This window comes from Saccoglossus kowalevskii, chromosome 2 (assembly GCF_978046115.1).
Source record: "Saccoglossus kowalevskii chromosome 2, keSacKowa6.1, whole genome shotgun sequence".
Lineage (NCBI taxonomy): Eukaryota > Metazoa > Hemichordata > Enteropneusta > Harrimaniidae > Saccoglossus > Saccoglossus kowalevskii.
This window is the reverse complement of record NC_140642.1, coordinates 40,812,141-40,834,661: the sequence shown is the minus strand read 5'-3', so window position 1 is coordinate 40,834,661 and position 22,521 is coordinate 40,812,141. Positions and strand designations below refer to the sequence as shown.

The following is a 22,521-nucleotide window of genomic DNA, read 5'->3' as shown; positions in this document are numbered from 1 at the left end:
TGTATAAAACGACCCTCTCTTTACTATATACTGGGCATATTATGAGGAAGTGATGTTTATCTTCAATATCATTTTTATTACACAATTTGCAGATTCTGTCGCTACTTTTGATTCTGTTGTGTCTTCCTTTTTCAATTTCTAAACTGTGATTGCTCAGTCTGAATTTAGTTAGGGTACTTTTCAGTTCTTTATTTTTTTAGCTTAATTAAGTAGTTTTCCAAAATGAAGTTTGTTTTAAATTTTTTGTAAGTCCTCAGTTTGTTTTTTGTATTAGTGTTTTGTCTGTTATCATCATTAATTGAGTTAATCCAATGTTTTATAAATACATTTTTTATTTTATCATATATCCGTGACATTTGTGACGATTTTAGCTCATTATTGTCAATATCTGATAGTGTTGTATTTGTAGATTTCAGTACTGAGTTAAGTTCATTGTACCACTTACTTTTTATAGTCTCAGTTCGTACTCGATGATCTGCGCAACAGTCAAAGTCGCCATTTTTGTTTATATGAGACCCATATATCTCACACATGCGCAGCGCGACGACTACCGCGCTTTAAACTATATAATCACAAAGATTGTTGCCAATATCGCACCTGTCGAGCAGAATGCGCAAATACAAGTAAAATGCACTAATATTCAGATAATTATTGCATAGCTTTATGCTACGGATCAGTATTTGAGACAGGAATATGTGACAATCATATACAAATTATTTGTGTAATTAGTAATTATCATAAAGCGCCTACTGAGTGATATACTATCTGATAGTAATTCATCTCAACGAATACAATTTATCCCACAAAATCTAACTCACATACTCTGGGTTCCTTACACTCGTGATGGCTAACTGTTGTTTCGATGTGATTGTATATTACTGTAAGAAATCAGGAAAAATAGTTAGCGGAAAAATTAGATGGAAAAAAAACTATCTGAATGACTGTCAGTGACACTATGGTGTGTAGCATAAGAATGTGTCGAGATCTCTATTAACGTAAACGTTTTACTCGGACAGTCGATGTTGATCAATGTGGTCAATTTATATAAGAAGTAACAACTCATATCAAGTTATACATTGAAATATAAATTGAAGCAATATGTGAACAATATTTGAACCGATCGGTACAAGTAATTAAGAGTTATGTTTAACCTCATTACTAGTCTGAGGTTTAACAATAAATATCCTGTGACAATCATGTTTCCAAGGCTAACCCCCTTGAAGAAACTCAATACGTTTCAAATGGTTTGGAGTGCCACCGTACTGGGTATACAGTATATCACAATGAAATGAACTACATGTAATTTCTCACCACGATCGCCTCAATAAATTATACTCGTTATCTTTAACAACACAAATTATTATATAAAAAGTCGGTCCGTACTTTTGGAAATAATTGTTTTTGTTTTAATACGTGTCATTACAACACGTAATGCATACACCAAGTACAAATACGTTAATTCGGTCGTGGTGAAACAATACCACTTGGATTGTCCATGGATTGTACAATTGAATTGTGGGTGACTATTAAATCGTCTTTGTTTACGCCTGTTGCCCTTCGTTTCTATCGCGGTTACAAGTAACCGTTGTTCTATTGAAAGTCTGCCAACTTGAATCACAGTTACTAGAAAAAGCTTGAATGAATAAAAATGCCCCTTGAGTTCGGTGTGTAACCTTTCATTATACAAATGCAATTGAAGTAAAAAGAACAGTTTGATTGTAAAAAAAAATACAATTTCCGCTGACAAAGGTAGAAAAATGTAAATTAATTGGTATTTTAAACGACACTGCGCAGTTGCTCATGCGCACATGCGTCACACAACCAACATAAACCGGAAGTAGTCATGCAATGGCGGGTGATCCAGACGGAAAAAGTATGAATTTTACAGTGTTATAAGATTTGTAAGTTCCATTTTCAGTGACATTTTGTGCCAGCCTTTGTTGTATAAAAAGTCGTTAACTTGCATATTAGTTGTAAGAGCGACAAGTTCGTCTGTGTTCGTATATTTGCAGCTGATTTCTGCACCGACTCGCGTCACTCGAGCTGCAACTCACTGCATGGACAAATTTAGGCCATCTCCGCCATGCCATTACCAAAGCTGCGGACACAACAAATGTAGTGACGCAAAGAAAATGGCTCCGTCGACTACTGACCCTTTGTTGAGTACTGATCATTTCGTCCTTATACTTGAGCCGATGTTTTAGTGACTATGGAAATCGCCGCCACCAAGTTGTACATCGTGTAGTTTTTTTAAGTTTCGTTTGATGTGTTTTCAACGCGTACGTTGTTTTAGTGATTGAGTTCTTTTTTTTCGTTGAAGTCCAACTGGCATATGGCATGATTCACTAGTAATGTACGTCACTAGATGTGCGTACCAGTAGTGTGCTGTCTTGTTGTGTAAATGTGACCGATGTCAAACATATCAGGAAAAAAAATGTCTACAAGTGCATTACCTGATGTTACCAGAGTAAGGGATCGACAATTTGAAATCTGGGGTGTGGAAGACTTGTTAAAACAATTGCAAACATCAATAGTAAAAAATGCTTGCAAAGTTGGCACATTCTAGAAAAATAAAAATTTACCGCACTCGACCGCGTTAGCGCCCAGGGGCCTCAACTCAGAAAATCACGATTTTTTAGGGGTGGGTGCTTACCTGATCACCCTTCTCGAAAAAGAGTGCAAATGAAAAATTTGATTCATCAAGTGACAGATTACGTCTTTGAGGGAAAATCAAATTACGAAATTAGTTGAGTCGTCATTGATTTTCACAAGGAAGAAACAAAAATGATCACAAAAAATATGCACATTTTATTACAATATTAATTACGTACCACCAGAATTTATGAAATTAAAAACATTTGAGTCTGTTGGAGCACAGTCAAAGTCAAAATTGTCATATTATCTCCACTGACGAAGGTGTTGGATCGTACGCAAACTCTCGATGAAAATCACTTTCCGCCATGATGCATTTGCATTTGACCTGCAACAGCATCCTTTGACCTAATGGGGCAAGTTGGTTATTTACCAATCAGAATGCTGTGTTGCACTGACACAATTCTTCGGAAATTCCCGAAGACTTTCCGGTAACGCAATGTGGAAGTGAATTATCGATGTCGAAGTACGATCTGTTGGAATTTATTTCAGCGAATAAACGACATGGTTTTTCCAAAAAACTAGTAACTAGCCATTTTTGAAAGGTAAACTGAATATGGCATTTTACTTGTATTAACAGGTCATTGTCGAAGCGTAGTTTACGCACGGTTACCGTGTTCTACGCATTCACAACATGTTCACAGCGGTCGATATCCACACTGTATCATATAAAAACGATTACCAAAATTCGTTACGCAAGACCAAGTTTTAAATTAGTTGCATTTTGAAGGGGTGGGCGCTTTGCCGAATGTGACCCCAAATATAAAAATTGCGCAAAAGCAGGGGGTGGGCGCTTGCCCGGGCATGGGCGCTAACGCGGTTGAGTACGGTACTGAAAAGCACCTTGACAAAATCGCACTGTTCACATTCTTCCAGCCACCCTGTGACTTCAAATTGAAATGTTTACATAATATTACAACATGTAAATGTCTAAACGAATGTGCCAAACATAAATAAAAAAATGACACTGACAGTTAACATAACAATAACAATAAATTAATGTGGGGGTGGGGGCTAAAATTGATTCAAGTGTGAGTTGAATGCTTGTAATGCAATTACTCAACTACTAAAACAGAATACAACTACCTTCCTTGCATGAACATTAAATTACACATAACCAGCATCAATCAATTTGTTTTTTATTATTTGTGTAATTTCAGAACTGTCGGCAGAAGTATTACGACTTACAAAGTGGGTCTATGGGGAAATGGATTATCCAATGTCACAACAATCACCTTATTCACAGTATGACTCTGATGATGGCCGTACAAGTCTGTACTATGATGTAAGATGTATTGTAACTGTGTAGCTAGCTGAATCCTGTTTTTCTTGACCAATATTTGTGTCAGCTTGGCATATCTGTAAGCCGAGCACACTGACTTCAATGGTGTACATTAAATTCAGTGTTCTCCCCAGCATTCAATTTGTGTGCGGGGCCGCCACGCTGCTTTTCCTGCCCGCCACTGTGGTCTCGAGTCGCCACGGTGATTAGTAAGACCGCCACAGTGCTCCTTTCATTGTTCATCCTGTGAACTGTATTACGAAATATAGAAAGAAATACGTAGCTATCAGGGATCTTGCCACGCTTCCGACCAGGACTATTGTCTGACGTACCGACCGACACGCATCCTGCCAGTCGTGGATTATAATTTGTAAACAATAGACGTAGTCGCACATGTGGTAGTGGCTTATAAACAATACAAGTTAATTTTGTAAAATTAGCACCTCTTTGTTCGTAAGTAAATACTTTAACGATCGACGCAGTCTTTAGATTTAAAGCTAACATTTTTTCAAAATCAATTCCACCCCGATATATACATCGGCAAAGCGGAGTTCACGATCTGTTTACGCTACTCAAGAAAAAAACAACGTGTTTATTGCGTGATTGGATAAAATACATTTGAACTTTTATCATCGCGAATCATGTAAAAACTCTTCTTTCAAGACTTATTTTACCTTTTAAAAATTGCTTATCACCTATTTCGAAAACCATCATGCAGTTTTCATCTGAAATCCATACCAACACATCGTGCTACGACATCGCTTTACTTCCGCAATGTAATTTTTATGATCACTACCATTCGGAAAACTTCGGGTCCTGCCGGCATTACCATGCGGTATTCTGATTGGTTAATAGCGTTTTTGACCCATCGGGTCAAAGGACACATGCCGGTCAACTAATACGTCACAATTATCATGGCGGTCTTTGTTTTTCACCGAAGCGATCGAGTGATCAAAAATAATCGCTCAAATTTTACGTTTATTTCATATAAAAAAATAAGTAACATTTTTTCATGGCATGACTGAGTAAGAGGAATTATTGGTATAACCGGTGTATAACATCGCGAAGTAAGTTAAGTCACGTCGTAACTTTGATGATCATGGAAGTCGAGAACATATTCCTGGCTGAAACGTGTCAAATGCGTTTCATTTAGCCTTTTACAATTTATTTGTTTGTTTGTTTTTAATAGTCTGCAGCATTTCCATTTCGATTTGACAATTTTTCATTTTTAAATTCAAACTCTTCTAAATTGTGAAACGTAATATTTTGACTCCAATAGAAAAAATATTTGCAATGTGACTGAGCTCATTAATATTCCAAAAGAATAGTGTTGTAAATGTGCTTTGGTCAATCTCTATTATTATGTAAATGATATGCAAATCGTATGCAAATTAGTCCGCCACAGTGGTTTAAATTCCTGGGGAGAACACTGAAATTGTAATAGGTTTGAGAGAAATTAGTCTTACTGTATTGATCATGTATATGATTTCCACTAGCAAGTTAAAAACCTTCATCGAAAGTCACAAAATGTATATATCCCCTTGTTCATGTATTGTATTTTTCTGGGGTTCTGTTTTCTCACAGCTGAGCAATTGTGTGGTAATATGTACCCAAATTATTTGTTTCCAGTAACTGAAAGCTGTTATACCGTGAGTACATCATAAAAGTTAGGAGACAAAGCTGACTTCCTTGTTAGTTTGTGAAGTCTGATTTGAGTGTGTTAGTATCCAAACAAATTGTGGTTTGTAATTATCAGAATTGAAAACATGGGTGCAAAGAAGTGAACTTTATTGTCTTTTGAATGCCAGTGATGGGGCATCTGCAGGCTTAACATTGCTATTTACAAATGTACAAGGAATCCCCAGGTTTAATTTAATTGCTTCCAATAAATACTTTTTGTCAAGCCTATAGATATTATTATGTGATGATTACTTCGTAACACTTATATCAGAATGGTTGCCAAGGTCATTTCTAATACATATTGTTCTAAAAAGAATGACTATATTGTAAATATTTATGTTAATCTCAGTTGTATTTGTGACATGGTTGTGGTGGTGTTGGCAACAATGTGTTCATGGTTTTCTGTTTAAATTCAATCAAAAAAACTAACTGGTCATAAGACCTTTTCACACATGTACTTACTATACTAGTATTATGAATATGTTTAATGTTAAATTTGTTGCCTTTCCCCAGTGTAACTCAGAAGACTCGGGGACTGAAAAATTTCTATACAATTTAATGGAGAAAATCATATTTATAGTGTTAATAAATTTATAAGCAACTAGCAGGCACCATCACTGGTTTTGTGAGTTGTTTTGTTTTATTTGATTTGTAATTTATTTCTTTTAATAGGACACTGGTAAAAAAAAGACAGTTATGGATAGACTTGGTCCCCCTGTTAACAATGATTCTGTTTCTGCAGAACGGCTAAATGCTAGAGATAATTTTTCACAGGACTATGGTGATCATGAAAAAGATCTGTCATTACATTATTATGGTAGAGATGAACCATTACTTGATCATCGTAGAGATAAGTTTTCATTTGGTCGTGGAAAAAATAGATCGTCTAATCGTGGCCGACCATTCAGTCATCGCAGAAAAATGTGTTTACATGATGGAAACAAAGATAAGACATCTAGAGATGTAGCATCCCATAATCGTATCAGAGATGTATCACATGATCAAGACAGAAATAAATCATCATATGGTAACAGAGGAAAGTCAGCACATAGAAGAAATTATAGCAGAAATTTATCATCACATGGAAAAGATGCGTCTACTCGCGATTGTGGCAGAGATGTGACATCACGCAATCGTGGCAGAGATGTGGCATCACGTGATCGTGGCAGAGATGTGGCATCACGTGATCGTGGCAGAGATGTGACATCACGTGATCGTGGCAGAGATGTGACATCACGTGATCGTGACAGAGATGTGTCATCACGTGATCGTGGCAGAGATGTGACATCACGTGATCGTGGCAGAGATGTGACATCACGTGATCGTGGCAGAGATGTGACATCACGTGATCGTGGCAGAGATGTGTCATCACGTGATCGTGGCAGAGATGTGACATCACGTGATCGTGGCAGAGATGTGTCATCACGTAATCGTGGCAGAGATGTGACATCACGTGATCGTAGCAGAGATGTGAAGTCACGTGATCGTGGAAGAGATGCGACGTCACATGACCGTGGTAGAGTTGTAAGCTCACATGATCGTGATAGAGATGTTTCATCACGTTATTGTGGAAGAGATGCATTATCACGTGATCTTGGAAGAGATGCGTTATCACATGATCGTGGCAGAGATATGTCATGTGATCGTGACAGAAGAAGAAACAGGTCATCAGTTGATCGTGGCAATAGTCCACTTGAACAATCAACACATTCCTTGCGTATTCAAGAAAGAGAAAGCTCTGTACACAGCCGTGGAAGAAATCATTCAATGCACCATAGCATGGGGAAAACTACAATGTATGATCAACATGATTTTTCATCCCCTGAAAATGTTAACTGTAATGAAGATTATTTATCACATCCTGATAGAAGTACTACATTTGATAGATATGCAGGAGGAGATAACAGATATGAAGAGGATAGATATAGAGATGAGGATGATGGTATAGCTATGCCATTGGATCAAGATGAAAGGGGGGATGCACACAAATATGATGATATTTATCATGGAGATGAACGTCCTAATGTGCAAATATTTGGAAATACATCGCTGGACAGATATAGCAATCCAGTACTTGATACAGCAGTTGACAGATTTGATGACAGAGATCGAGATAGGTTTGGTGATCAGCTAATGTATTCACAACTAGACAGATATGGGAATGAGGAAGAAGCACAGCCTTTAGATGTTAGACCAGAAAGAGATGAAGATAGGTTCAAGGATCGTTCTGTGGATAGAGATTGGTATAATGATCAAATTCCCGCACCAGATATAATTGAAGATAGATATGTGGACCAATCTGTAGACAGATGTGGTGACACATATGAGGATCGTTTTGGAGATGTGACGGAAGACAGATATGAAGAAAGAAATGTGAATGACTTTGTGAATGTTCCACTGGAAAGTAGAGACAGACGTGAGGATATGGCTTCAGGTATAATGCATGATAGATATGGTCATGAAGATGATGGCAGATGCGATGATCAGGGTTTAGATGTAGCAGAAATTAGATACAGGGATAGAAATAGTATCGCATATGATGATATAGCTTCAGATGTATCGGAAGATGTGCTCAAGGATAGAGAAAGTGACAGATATGAAGATGAGGTTGCAGGTGTATTGAAAGACAGATATGAGAACAGAGACACAGGGTCAGAGGATCAGGGTCTAGAGTCACCAAAAGACATATATGAGGATAGAGATAGAGGCAGGTACGAGGATCATAGTCTGGAGTCACCAAAAGACATATATGAGGATAGAGATAGCGACAGGTATGAGGATCAGAGTCTGGTTTCACCACTAGACGTATATGAGGATAGAGATAGAGGCAGGTACGAGGATCAGAGTCTGGAGTCACCAAAAGACATATATGAGGATAGAGATAGAGGCACGTATGAGGATCAGAGGCTGGAATCATCAAAAGACGTATATGAAGATAGAGATAGAGGCAGGTACAGGTACAAGGCTCGGGATGTACAAAAAAACAGATACGAGGATAGATATCCAAATGAAGTTCAGACGGCTAGAAATCTAGACACGTTTGAAGATCATGGTTCAGATATGATAGACGACAGAGATGCAGACAAATATGATAACCAAACTGCCAATGTTATAGAAGGTAGATATGAGGATAGAAACAGAGATGCATGTGAGGATCAGAGTCCAGATGTGAGAGAACACAGAGACAGAAGTAGAAACAGGTATGAGGATCAACCTGAAGATATAATACAAGACAGATATGGGACTACAGAAAGAGCAGAGTCTCAAAATGATGAATATATTGATCACCCTCGGGATGTGCCACTGGACAGATATCAAGACAGTGAGAGATTCAAAGATCAACCTAGTGGAGGAAATACTAATAGAGGTAGAAATAGATATAGAGAAGACAGAGATGGTGTACAGAGATACAAGGGTGGAGACAGATATGAGGATCAGCCTGGAAGTATGCCTCTTGATAAGTATGAAGATGCAGATAGACAAGGGCAAAGGTACAGAGATAGAAGTGGAGAAAGACCTATTACAAGTAGTAGGGATCACTATGAATCTAGAAGACAAAGTAGATATGAAAACAAAGCTTCAAGTAAAAGTAAAGAGAGAGCAGAATATAGTGGTAGTGATGTACCAACAGACAGATCAAAAGGAAGAAATAAACACAGAGGCAGTTTTATATCTGAAAGCAGCAGAAACAGAGATGGTGATCACAGGGAATATCAGGATGATACATCTGCACGTGGTTACAAGAAAGAAAAGCAAACTGGGAGAAAAAGTCGGTATAGGCGAAGATCAGATGATATTGGAATGTCCGAGCATTATGCCCAATCAAGAAAACAAGAAAATCGTGACTCTATTAAAAGATTACCAGGAGTGGTGGGACAAAAAGGAACTCCTTACAGGAAACCGGAAATCTACTATGAAAGATCACACAAGAGTAACAAATCAGATAGATTTGAAGACAATTCTGAAGATGAGCTAATGTTGTCAGAAGTTTCATCACAGGACAGTTATGGAGGCCAAATAACCAGAATGAGGACTAGAACTAGAGAAACAAAGATTCCTGGAATTGCAGATGAAGATGTTAGCGATATAAATTCCTCAGATGATTATGACAAAGACTATGTAGCTTTGAGAGGTGTTTTGAAACAGGTTATGGGATATGAAATGTCTGAACCATACACCATCTCACAGTCCATGGATACCTATTGTAACAGAGACTCCCAAAACTTTAACAGAAAAAGGCAGAAAGATCATTCAAAAACCAATGACACAAAACGAAAAAAGGGGCGGATATCAAATTACATGGAAGAGAAGCGTAAGGATTCTGATACGAACAAGTTTACTTATAGCAGCACTTCTACTGTAACCCAAATGCCAACTCATACAAACACTGCATATGGTGTTCCTCAGCAACCAGTAACACCACAGTCTGGTGGTCAGTATTGGCAGGGAAATTCTCTTGTACAAGGGCAGCAGCAACAGGTATCAGGAGAGTCTTACAGTCAACATGCTACTTTCAATCAGCCCCAACCTATGGTTAGAGGGCCTTATAACTATCCTGCTTCTCAGATGCAAAATTACAATCAGGCTCAACCATTTAATCAACCTATGATGACGAGATATCCTCGACCTATCATGTTGGGACCTCATAATCAAGTTCAGCAACCGATACCAGTACGACCATTCAATCAGGCCCAAAATGTAAATGCTAACACCTGGAGGCCCTATCATCAGAATCCTCCACCCCAGCATCAGTACACGAGTAGACCATTCAATCAACCTGTTAACCAACCTGGTGGTGCGCCTTATAGTCAAGCTCACACCCCTACTTCCCAGACTACTTTAGTGAGCAAACCTGCTGAAAACCTCCAACAAACTAAACGAACCAATCTTCTCAATGTCACTGAGCAAAAGGAGAACCCATCTGTTAAGGAACGATTACGACATCGAATGGATCTGCGTTCCAAATTACAAGGAATTATTCAGAAGGAAAAAGATCTTCTGCAACGAAGTCAGCATTTGAACTATATATTACAAGACCTTGAATTTCAGAATGAAACAGTGAGTGGTGAAAAATATCAAACAATTTCTCAACTGAAAGAAGATGTCCGTTTACAGTTGTCACAAATAAGCAACGACTTAGGAAAGAAACAGACAGAATACCTAGATATATCCAAGGTTAGTTATAGAAGGTTTTTATATTTCTATATGTATCCTATTTTGGACTGACTTAGCACCATCCCACGAATCTCAACTCACTCAATCATTAGTCAACTAACCCCTAAAATAAAAATATTGAAATTTTCACTGTCATTTATTCCTTAATATCATGCAGAAATTCTGAACATTTTGTTTTCAGTATTTTTATTTGTTTGGGCAAAAAATAAATTAAAACATTGCTTACATTCATAACAAGTCAAATTTGGGCATTTACTTTAGGCTACACCGATTTAATTTTATGGATGACATCCGTGCGCGCATTAGTTTTCGCCTGTTCTCAAAAAAAAAAAAAAAAAATCTCTGACGACGAGTCTCTACAGATCGGTTTTCTGTCCGGAACTTGCCGACTCGTATTGTCGCAAAGCGCCGACTTGTCGTAAAACTCGTTTTGGACTACCTCAAAACCAAACTCCGCACAGTTAGATGCGCGTTACGTAAAGCGTAAAGACCTATGGGAAAGAGGTTGCCTCAAAACATGCAAATTTTGCCATAAACGATCCAACATGGCGACCACCCCACCAAAATACGTGAGCATAAAAGTTCAGAGGTGAAACGGATGGATTGTTGTAGACTGGAACGCAATTGACGTTGGCCAGGGAGACGTTTACACAGCTATATGAGAGGTCGGTAGCGGCAAGCGAGTTTCGCCCAGACAACTTTAAGAATATATTGTCCAGAGTGGCTGTCCCGCGTTTCTTCTGCAATGATGAGAGGAGTGGAGGTGTATGGTGGCCTAAAAGTCGGTCAGGCGACAAATCAGTTCGGTTGCTTTGTCCGCATTGAAGTCGACAAAACTGCAACGAAAGCAGCAGAAGCTCCTTGGCCGAAGTCTCCTTACGGGGTGAAGAAAAGTTTCTTATTATTTTTTTTTTTTCATTTTCTGATTCGGATAATTTGCTTGCACACACATTCAGTAATATTTTGATCATATGACGCATTTTCATCAAGATACATGTACATAATTTTCTGCATCCAAATTTTTGTTGACTCTCTGTTGGTGTTTTTTTTTTTTTCAATATCGAGCCTCTTATGATTTGTTACATAGTTGAAGTAGTTCTAGAGCATTTGTGTCTACTCTTAGTCTATCTGAAGTGTCACTTTAAAAGCTGTAGTTTGAATGTCAAAGAAGTTAATTTCCAGGTGGCTGTTGACAAACTTATTGTTCATTTTTAATTTTTTTTTTTTCAAAACAACACAGTAAGTTTTTCTTTATTATTGCGTTGATGTGTATGCATTTGGCAAAGCTAACATCTGCCTTATCCTCTTGCCTTTTCAAAATCAAAAGTGATGATACCTGTGACAGTAATACAGTACGAAATGTGCACATCAACATGTGCATCCTACAAATTAAGACTTGTTGTTTTTTTGATACACTGTGGTTAAATTCGTAATAATAGCTCCGTAGTCCTGTGGTTTTAGCAGCATTTTTTTTGTTTGGCCGATTTTTTTTTTTTTTTTTGCCCTCTCGCATTAGTTTTGGGGTATTCAGAGGATGTCATCCATAAAATTAAATCAGTGTGGCCTTATCTCGAATAAATTGTACAAAAGTAGGGGTGGTGCCAAGTTAGTCAAATATGTTTTTTTTTTGTCATAACTTAAAATATGGTAATGCACTTTGAATTATTTTAATATACAATAATTCATCATCAAATTATGTGTGCATATGTATTGAAATGTTGTCTGTGCTAAAATAATTCGTTTAATGGCTTGATTTCTTCATTCACTATATTTAAAATGGAATGTTTTAAACAATTGTTTATAGATTCCTGCCTTTGAATTAGTAGTGTTGCACTCTTACTCTATATGTTCCTTGCCAGTCTATTTAATTAAAATTTTAACATTTTATTACATGTAGAATCTACCACCAAATAAAACCCTGTAGTAGTATTTACAAATTTTATAGCATTTGTTTGTTTCTCATTAACATATGTGTGAACATAAAGTTTGTAAGGGTATTCCAGCCAAAATAAAACCGTGTGTGAACATAAAGTTTGTAAGGGTATTCCAGCCAAAATAAAACCCTGTGTGAACATAAAGTTTGTAAGGGTATTCCAGCCAAAATAAAACCCTGTGTGAACATAAAGTTTGTAAGGGTATTCCAGCCAAAATAAAACCCTGTGTGAACATAAAGTTTGTAAGGGTATTCCAGCCAAAATAAAATCCACTGAACAATTTTTACTATTATGAAAAATCAGAGAAAAAGGCAATTCCAAACGGCAACTTATTTAAAATGTTTTCCAGTTAAAATTAATTTCTGTCGAGATACATGTTATGCAATTCAGCCTATACTTGAACTACTGAAGTCAAAAGATTTGTCTTATGAGATGGGGTGATAGGAATAAATATACCATTGCTGGCTGCTTACTTCAATTCAATTAGGATACATGTCAAATTTCATAAGCAGTATTTTAGGCTGTGCTAATCAATTTAACTACATTTTATCTTGTCAGCAACTGGAAACTGATAACCATGATGATTCATCTAGGAATGCTGATCCAGACGTTTCAGGTTAGTGCCTCATTTGCTTACCCCAAGGTGTGAAATCTTACCTGAAATTTCTGAGATCCAACCCAGGTTTTTGTAAGCACCAGTCTTTGCATGTAAACAATTTTGTATTTTTTTGGTACCCATATAGCACAACACAATGGGACTGGTGGAATTTTAATATTGTAATATTAACTGGAATAACTTAACTACCTATTCAATTATATTATTGAAGCAGTGAAGGAAAGGAAGCATAGAGGAATGTCACACATTAATATCAGTTTGATTCAAACTTTACCAGTTGATCTTGCACAGATATGCAAATGATGAACAACCTTTGTATGCACATATTCAATTCATATGGATTTTCTACATAATTTAAATTGCAGCTTATTCCCCATCTACCGATATCTCTTTGTCTGCACAATTCCTGTCAGCATGAGATTTAAATACAGTCAAAAAGGGAAAGGAACTGATCAAAAGTACTTAATTGTTGACATGATGTACAACTGCATTACCTTTGCTGAAATGTACCCTATCATTTTAAATTCATGATTAATTAATTTGTGATCTTACCATGATTATTGTATCCTTCTGTTTCAGCTGAAAAAGATGTGATGGCTGATTTGTATGATATATTTTACTGTTCTCTATGTGAGCATTTTTCTGATGATGTATCCGCTGCTGAAGCACATTTCAAGACTGACAGTCATATAAGAAATTATAAGGTAATCAGATATTACACAATAAATGTTTTGTCTTGTACAGGGACGATATGGTCATGTAATAATAGGATAATAATTAACACATTGGATTAGTTTTGGGTTGTAAATATTAATTTTCTAATTTGCATAATTGTCACAATTTTAAGCTGTTCCACTGATATCTCAATAAACACTTAAGAAAATTCAATATTTGGTACATATGTTCTTTGATTATGTGAATACCTCAGATCTTAGATTCTATGAATATTAATTGCCTAATTTGCATATTTACTAGCCAGTATATTTAGTCCCTGTTCGAACGCAGTCCGAAAACGGGGACTTATGTTTTGACCTCTGTGTGTCCGTGTGTGCGTGCGTCTGTACATGCGTCTGGACCTGTATCTTAGAAATGCCTGGACCAATCACAATCAAACTTCACACATACATCATACATGATATTATACATATGCACGTCAATTTGTTTCTTTATCTGATTCAAGATGGCCGAATGGCGGCCATTTTTGTGCTAAAAATCATCAAAGTCAAGCATTTTTCGGCTGTTTACAGATGGATTTTGTTCAAACTTGGTATATACATTAGACATTATCGGACCTTGATGCACATCATTTTGTTTTACGATCTGATTCAAGATGGCCGAATGGCGACCATTTTTGTGCTAAAAATCATCAAAATCAAGCATTTCCCGGCTGTTTACAGATGGATTTTGTTCAAACTTGGTATATGCATTAGACATTATCGGACCTTGATGCACATCATTTTGTTTTACGATCTGATTCAAGATGGCCGAATGGCGGCCATTTTTGTGCTAAAAATCATCAAAGTCAAGCATTTTTCGGCTGTTTACAGATGGATTTTGTTCAAACTTAGTATATACATTAGACTTTATAGGACCTTGATGCACATCATTTTGTTTTACGATCTGATTTAAGATGGCCGAATGGTGGCCATTTTTGTGCTAAAAAATCAAGCATTTCTCGGCTGTTTACAGATGGATTTTGTTCAAACTTGGTATATACATTAGGCATTATGGGACCTTAATGCAAATAGTTTTGTTTTTCAGATAAGATTAAAAATGGCTGACTGGCAGCCATTTTGTTTTAATGAATGTGGTTCTCGTGCCATATCTCTGACTTGCTTTCACTGACTATGTTCAAATTTTAAATATTCATTATACATCATGTCATAGATAGACAGATATATTGGTTTGACGATCTTATTCAAAATGGCCAAATGGTGGCCATTTTTGTGCTAAAATATCATCAAATATCAAGCATTTATGGATTGATTTCGTTCAAACTTGGTACCTATATTAGAAATACAGGTTCGTGATGCACATCATTTATTTTTCAGATCGGATTCAAAATTACTGTCTGGCGGCCATTTTGTTTTAATGAATGGTCTTCTAGACCCATATCTCAGACTTGTTTTCACTGATTATATTCAAATTTTAAATATTCATTATACATCATGTCATAGATAAACAGATATATTGGTCTGATGATCCTATTCAAAATAGCCGAATGGTGGTCATTTTTGTGCTAAAAAATCATCAAATATCAAGCATTTCTGGCATTTATGTTTTAATGATTGGGCTTCTAGAGCCATATCTCTTTAATGCTTTGACTGATTATATTCAAATTTTATATATTCGTTATACATCATGTTATATATATACATGTATTCAAAATGGCTGTTTTTGAATGCTGTTCCAGAGCAATATCTCTCAATATGGACAAGTACTTTTTTGACGATCAGATACAAATGTCAATCATTTTAATGTTAAAAAATCATATTCCTGTTATATTCCAGCTATATTACTATAAACAAAACTATATATCTTAAATTTGATAACTAACGGGGACTGCGCCATGCATGGCTTGTTGAATAACCACTTGATGTATAGCTACTATGGGATAATCACCAGATATTTATAGTATTACATATTAAATTCACAATTTTGGATTCGTCACTCCTATAAGGGGAGATTAATTATTATAGTAAAATAATTATTGTTGCTGTTTAGCCAAGGGCATTTGGCAAAAGTGTTCAATCAGTGATTCCATCTGCTTTGAAGAATTTGTGGAATAATGTTAATGTAAGTGTATCAGTTAGTTTTCCATGGATAATTAGATAGTAATAGAATAGTATACGTAATATATACACACAAACAAAATATTTTGTTCACTGATTTGACACGTATTACCATAGATAGCAAAAGATGCAAGTTATCATTTTCAAAAAGCATGCTGTCCTGTTTTTTTACACGCTATATGTGTATAGACTGAGACTGAGCAAGACGCAAAACCATTACCGGTACATGTACAAGTTTGAGTCGAAAAATGTCACCACAGTACTGCGTGTAGTACTGTTTCTCCGACAGCAATGTTACTAATAACTTATTTCTGCCATGAAGGAAATTTTTTTATTTTTCATTTCTAGTATTTTACTGACTAAAGCACTTTTGCAATGTTCAGCCATGCTCATACTGTAAAATACTTTAATTTACCTAGAAAAAGTCTTTAGGTGTTTTGTATGGAATTTATTTTTACTGATTTTTGAGTTGAGTGTAAAATATAGAAAAATTTTATATTTGCTGGTTTTTATTTTCACTGAATCACTCCTTCAGTGAAAAATAAAGTATTTTACAGTACATGTACCATAAATATATAATATTTCAATTATGATTTAGCCGTACTTGTACCAGTTTTGGTTGATGGTCTAAAATAATTTGCCAAGTTGTTATATGTGACCTCACTAATGTGCATTATAAACAAACTACCGGTACTAATATTGGGTGTATACAACCAACATGAAGCAACCAAAGTTGCACATTTGAACACATAGTGCCCAAATTTTTGTCAAAATCATAATGGCACACATGACTTCTTTTCAATAATTTATAGATATTTAATGTTTCATAAGCCCTGATTGTAAGTTTTTTCTTTATGGCAGTCATACTTGGAAGCTGCATGCCAGGAAGAATTAAAAAAACGAAGAGAACAGGCGGAGCAACAAAACGCTGAGGCAAGAAGATCTCAGTTGAATGCAGATTTAGCAGCACAAGCTAATACTAATATGAAATATCCAGGTCGTCGTGTAGTGACATCCACTGCTAAAGGGGGAATTAAACTGACACTTTTAAGAAAAGGTAAAAATGCTGGTTATTCCAAAGGTGATCACCACCATTCAGAGTCAACAGTTTCAAGTACCACTGCTGTGGACCATAGTAAGTCTGAATCGTCATCTGCTAATGATGCCAACAAATTCTTCAGTAAACTGAGCGAAGGTTAGTTTCGGGTTGTTTTTTTCTAAAATTCCAGTTGCATTTAAGATTTTTTTAGCAAATTTTACTGATGCATGCATTTCATAAAATTTCTTTCAATTTTGAATCTTTAGAAAAAAATGAAGGGGATTTAGATCTTGACCATTGTTTGTAAAGGTGACTTCAAATATGTGCTAAATCCAACATATCAAACAAGTATATCAGGGATTGCAGTGAGTTACAATCAAAAAGAACTTTCTATTTAGTCAAGATTATCCATTTAGTATTCAGTATTGTAGCAATGAAATAGTAATAACCCAACAGTTGGCAGAAGACAAATATCATTCATGTTAACAGATACTTCTTTTGAATTTTGAAACCACCTTATAGGGACTTATGGATTGACGTTTGTGCATCTGTTTCCTGTATCTTAAACATGCCTGGACCAATTACATTCAAACTTCACAAATACATCATACATAATATTATACATATGCACATCAACATTATTGGTTCCTGATACACGTCATTTTTAGTCCCCCTTCAGGCGTTGCCTGAAAAGGGGACTTTATAATTCAGGTTATGTCCATTTTTCAGTCTCCAACATTTTCTCAGAAATTCTACAGCAGATATCAGTGAAACTTGGCAGGTTGATGAACAAGTCTCTGCTGAGTATGCACGTAATTTTTTTTTCCAGATCTGAAAATCCCAAGTGGGTCTTTTTCACGATTTTCATCAAAAATTACCTCTTCCGGCAACATTGACAGAACGTCTGCGCATGCTCAGAATAAATTAATTACTGTAAAATACTTTATTTTTGCTTGAAACATTTTTTTGCTATTTTCGCTGAAGGAATGTTTCAGTTAAAATAAAATGAAGCGAATATACCCTTTTCTTATATTTTACAGTCAACTTGTCAAAAATCAATGAAAATAAATTCAATACAAAACACCCAGAAAAAGTCTTTTCAGCAAATGGTAATTTCAGCTGAAATAAAATATTTTACAGTAGATTAGATCTGTGAGTAACGCTGCTGTTATTACGGCACGTGATTTCTCCATTGCGTGCAATTTATTATAGTACTGTTTATACATGTATTCTATTCGACTCAGTGGTCTTAGGGGTGATCTCATATTCAAACATGCGGGTCAAACCTACGAAAACCCAAACCGCCCTAAACCGCCCGAACAAAACCCAGTTTTGCGGTTTGGAAGTTTAAACAATAGACAGTGCGGTTCAGGACGACCGCACGAATTTGCATAAAAACTGCGGTTCGAACCGATCTCATTCACACCTCATTCAAGCTGTTGTTTATTTTTAGGATTGACAGAGTTTACATTGCTTTTTGAAGACTAGATAGTTGTCTCTAAAATGTGTCGATTTATCGGTGTACAGTAGTCATTTTACCGTGTGTCTTGCCTAAAAAAAACACTCTATCATATATCGGTGAACAGCGTGCTGAATAAATTTTTTTGTTTTGATAAACTGTTATGCTCGTGTCGCAAATTGAGCAGAGGACGTGAATCAGACTTTTCATTGAGCTGGACTCTCTGACAGCTAATAAGTATCAGAAGACGAACATTTGTTGATACAAAGTTGCACTTGAGACTTACGCTACAGTGTTCAAGCCTTTACTACTGTTGCGCGTTCAATTTTCATACAGTTCTTTCAGGAGTGCGTCATCGCAAAATCCGGAAAAACAAATGCAGCGTACGCCATGAAAATTTATTTCGATTTGCTGCACATCGGTTATTTGCAGTTTTTCTTATTCAATTGCCAGTGACACGAAGTATCAAAACAGAAAATTAAATTAAATGGACTCGCGCTGATTATTTAAAGCTATTCATCTGCAGACGAGACTGCTTATAAAATACGAACCCTGACCTCTGAAAATACCTTATTCATAGAGTGCCTTGTACCTAAGAATGTCGCCCAAGGCGACACAGTGCATGTTGCGATATCGCAATCGATGCATGCTGGGTGACAAGGAGAAATTCTGATTGAGGTAACCAAGATGGCTGCGTTGAGTGCATGATTTTCTGCGGTGAATTTAAAAACAATACCTCGCTGCCTACTTCGCCCACAGTCCCTCAAAGCACTGTACTTCGATGTATTTTCTAAATGTGTGCATTTTGTCACCGAAAAGTAAGATTTCGGCGTTTGCCCCGACTTTAGTTTTCACACAGTGATAGAGGAAATGTGGTTTTCAGATGCCTTCGTAAAAAACAATGTTGCCATTATCGATTTTATATCATATCATCATATTTTGATAACTCGCAGTCTCACAGACTTTACAAACTTAACCAAAAAATGTGTTCTATGAATTTATGAACTGACATGGGTACAAACAAAACTGACCGTACTTGTTGCGGACAAAATGTACCAGCTCGCTTAATGGATAAACACATTTTACTGACTATGCCAAATATATATAACGTAAGTAATTTATCCTAAGAAGCTGCTCATTAAAATTCTAGTGCATTTTTTCCCTGTTCTGTTTCAAACATTAATTCACCATATATATCACAATAGAGAGGGTTCTATGGTATCACTTGATTCACATTCAATGACAAAATATAACAAACCATCACGTCTGTAATTAATTCCAGATAAATTGAATAACAATTGTATTTGGTACAAACCGAAATGTGAGTTGTGGGAAACTGATTATTATTACCAATCACAGAAATAAATAAACTTTTCATCACACTTATAAATGACATGATGTAAATAGATTTGTGAAACACATGCAAGTTTGATTTTTTATTAGCATTTACATGTACAAGACTTGCAAAGAAAAAAAATCGCTGCTGTAATTCTTAACACTTCAAAATATAACGCTCAGTATGAACATGGAGCTCCATAGTATACATCTTATTTTTTTCCTACTGAAACCTGGCTGAAACAGTATTGTAAGAAAAACCTAGGTTTCCCTAGGTCTGTCTTTTTTGTTCTCTGTTGTTTGTTTTCAGTGGGGGCGTTAATGGGCAGTTAATCCGGAGGTTAGGTTCAAACCTATTACTAATTTGCATATTGTAGGTCTAGTAGGTCTGATTAGGGCTAGCAAGGGTAGACCGGGTTAACCCAGGTTTGACCCAGGTGTTTGAATATGAGATCACCCCTTATTCACTAGTTGCTAGAAGAACTAGTAACTTTATTTGATTTCAAGAACTTCAAGAAGGCGGGTCCAAAATCTCAGAGTACAAAAGTACAACCAAACTACGTCTCATACATGCTCAAGAAACTGCATTCATAAATCTTGATGTACCTTTAATAACAACAACTTGACTTCTTTGTTAATTCAGGTCTTTGTATATTACAGGACCTGGGTTTGTTTCAGTATCACCACTATAATTCCCATCAAAATGTAGCCCTAACACCCCTCAACATTTTCTACTGAGATTGGCAATGATACAACCCATCTGTCACTGATTCAGATCAAAGTCATGACATCACTAAAAACCCTAGCATTACAATCTAAGCTAATTATTTATTCTGAGCATGCTCATTTGTTCTCTCAGTGCAGTAGGGAGAGGTAATTTGGGATGAAAATCTTGAAAAAGACCCACATAGGATTTTCAGATTTGGAAAATCAAATTACGTGCATTTTCAACAGAGACTTGTTCGTCAACCTGCGAAGTTTCATTGATATCTGCTGCAGAATTTCTGAAAAAATGTATAAAATGATATAAAAGGGGGTGGACGGAAGAAAACTAGAAATAATCGCATTTCAGGCGCTGCCTGAACAGGGACTGTGCCATGCATGGCTTGTTATTATTATTATTGTCACATTTCTATTTTATCTTGTTCTATTTGGAAGTTATTATACCTCAAATTGTTCATTTATTGTTTATTGCGATTTAAGGATGTAAGTTACTTTTAAGGATTTCAGATTTGGAAAATCAAATTACGTGCATTTTCAACAGAGACTTGTTCGTCAACCTGCGAAGTTTCATTGATATCTGCTGCAGAATTTCTGAAAAAATGTATAAAATGATATAAAACGGGGTGGACGGAAGAAAACCAGAAATAATCGCATTTCAGGCGCTGCCTGAACGGGAACTGTGCCATGCATGGCTTATTATTGTCACTTTTCTATTTTATCTTGTTCTATTTGGAAGTTATTGTACCTCAAACTTGTTCATTTATTGTTTATTGCGATTTAAGGATGTAAGTTACTGTTTAGGTTATTGCTTAATTGTTTCGGCATACTTTGAGGTATTTTTAGTAGATTGTCACCAAATCTGTATATCTATACAAGTGAGAAAAATTATATCTATTTAATAATATCACTACTTTTTTTTCAGATGAAGATGGCAAATGGCTCTTTAAAAACGCCTAAATCTCTGTCAAGATTTATGACAACTTATTATATAATTAGCATTCTTCAAAACATGGGACACATTGTCTTATGAGTACAAGCCTCACTGAAGTCAGCATTAATGGTGATCAGATAATCATACATTCCACAGTCACTATATGCATTATATACTGCCATACTTTGGTATTATCAACAGCTATCTGTCAAGTTTGTAAATACAAGAATATATGATGATGCAGTGTTATCTGTGTGTACAATTTTATTTTAAGTCGTGTTTTAGTTTAGCACATGTTGTATGAAAACATGAATGCTATTGTTGTTGGTAAGAGTATCTTTGTTTTTTATCAGAAGTACTACACCACCCCACCCCTGTATTTGTATGATGGTGGGGTGGTTATACAAAGACATTGTGCACTGCCAAATCCACACATCTGTGCTCACATATTGTAAACACAATTGCAGATACTTATTGAAATTGTTCTGTTATAAGTAACGTGTTATCATGAATGGAAATTATAAAATTGATTGCATCTTCTATTGAGCGAAGACACATTAAAAAAGGTTTTATTTTAGGTAGGTAATAAATACCTATTGGAAGCTCATTTGGAACATTCTGTCAAGTGCTATCATAAATAATGATATAAAATTCAGTACAATAGGACAGTCATTTGTTTAGAATTGGTGGGTAAATTTGGTGTACTGGATGATAAACAAAAATATAAGTGCACAAACAGTTGTATGTCTATTTACCTGTACAAATTGTTCTGTATTTCCACATACAGCATTAATATTTACCCAGTGTACTGTAATCTTGTATGTCAAGCAAAGGACCAGTTATACCATTGTGTATGATGTATTCATTTTGATAGTTTATATAAAAAGGAAATTTTATCCAAAT

General features: G+C 35.9%; 1 protein-coding gene across 2 annotated transcripts; it reads left to right on the top strand.

The window, feature by feature from the left end:
* Nucleotides 1–1,809: 1,809 nt before the first annotated feature.
* On the top strand, nt 1,810–22,520 carry LOC144361804 (uncharacterized). Of its 2 annotated transcripts, none has more exons than XM_085495590.1 (7): nt 1,810–1,901; nt 3,813–3,937; nt 6,287–10,789; nt 13,282–13,339; nt 13,919–14,043; nt 16,993–17,188; nt 21,610–22,520. In XM_085495590.1, the coding sequence occupies exons 2-7, from the start codon at nt 3,860–3,862 to the stop codon at nt 21,642–21,644; spliced, it is 4,995 nt and encodes a 1,664-aa protein (XP_085351716.1). In that variant the 5' UTR covers nt 1,810–1,901; nt 3,813–3,859; the 3' UTR covers nt 21,645–22,520. The 2 variants fall into 2 exon arrangements, with proteins under 2 accessions (XP_085351716.1, XP_085351713.1); XM_085495587.1 differs by having other exon boundaries at nt 16,993–17,326.
* The last annotated feature ends 1 nt before the right edge of the window (nt 22,521 follows it).

Bases quoted from the DNA above. Each gene is read 5' to 3' on its own strand.
- LOC144361804 (XM_085495587.1), top strand. From the start codon at position 3,860: ATGGATTATCCAATGTCACAACAATCACCTTATTCACAGTATGACTCT. The intron at 3,938-6,286 runs GTAAGATGTATT...TTCTTTTAATAG, and splicing joins GTACAAGTCTGTACTATGAT to GACACTGGTAAAAAAAAGAC. The intron at 14,044-16,992 runs GTAATCAGATAT...TCTTTATGGCAG, and splicing joins GTCATATAAGAAATTATAAG to TCATACTTGGAAGCTGCATG.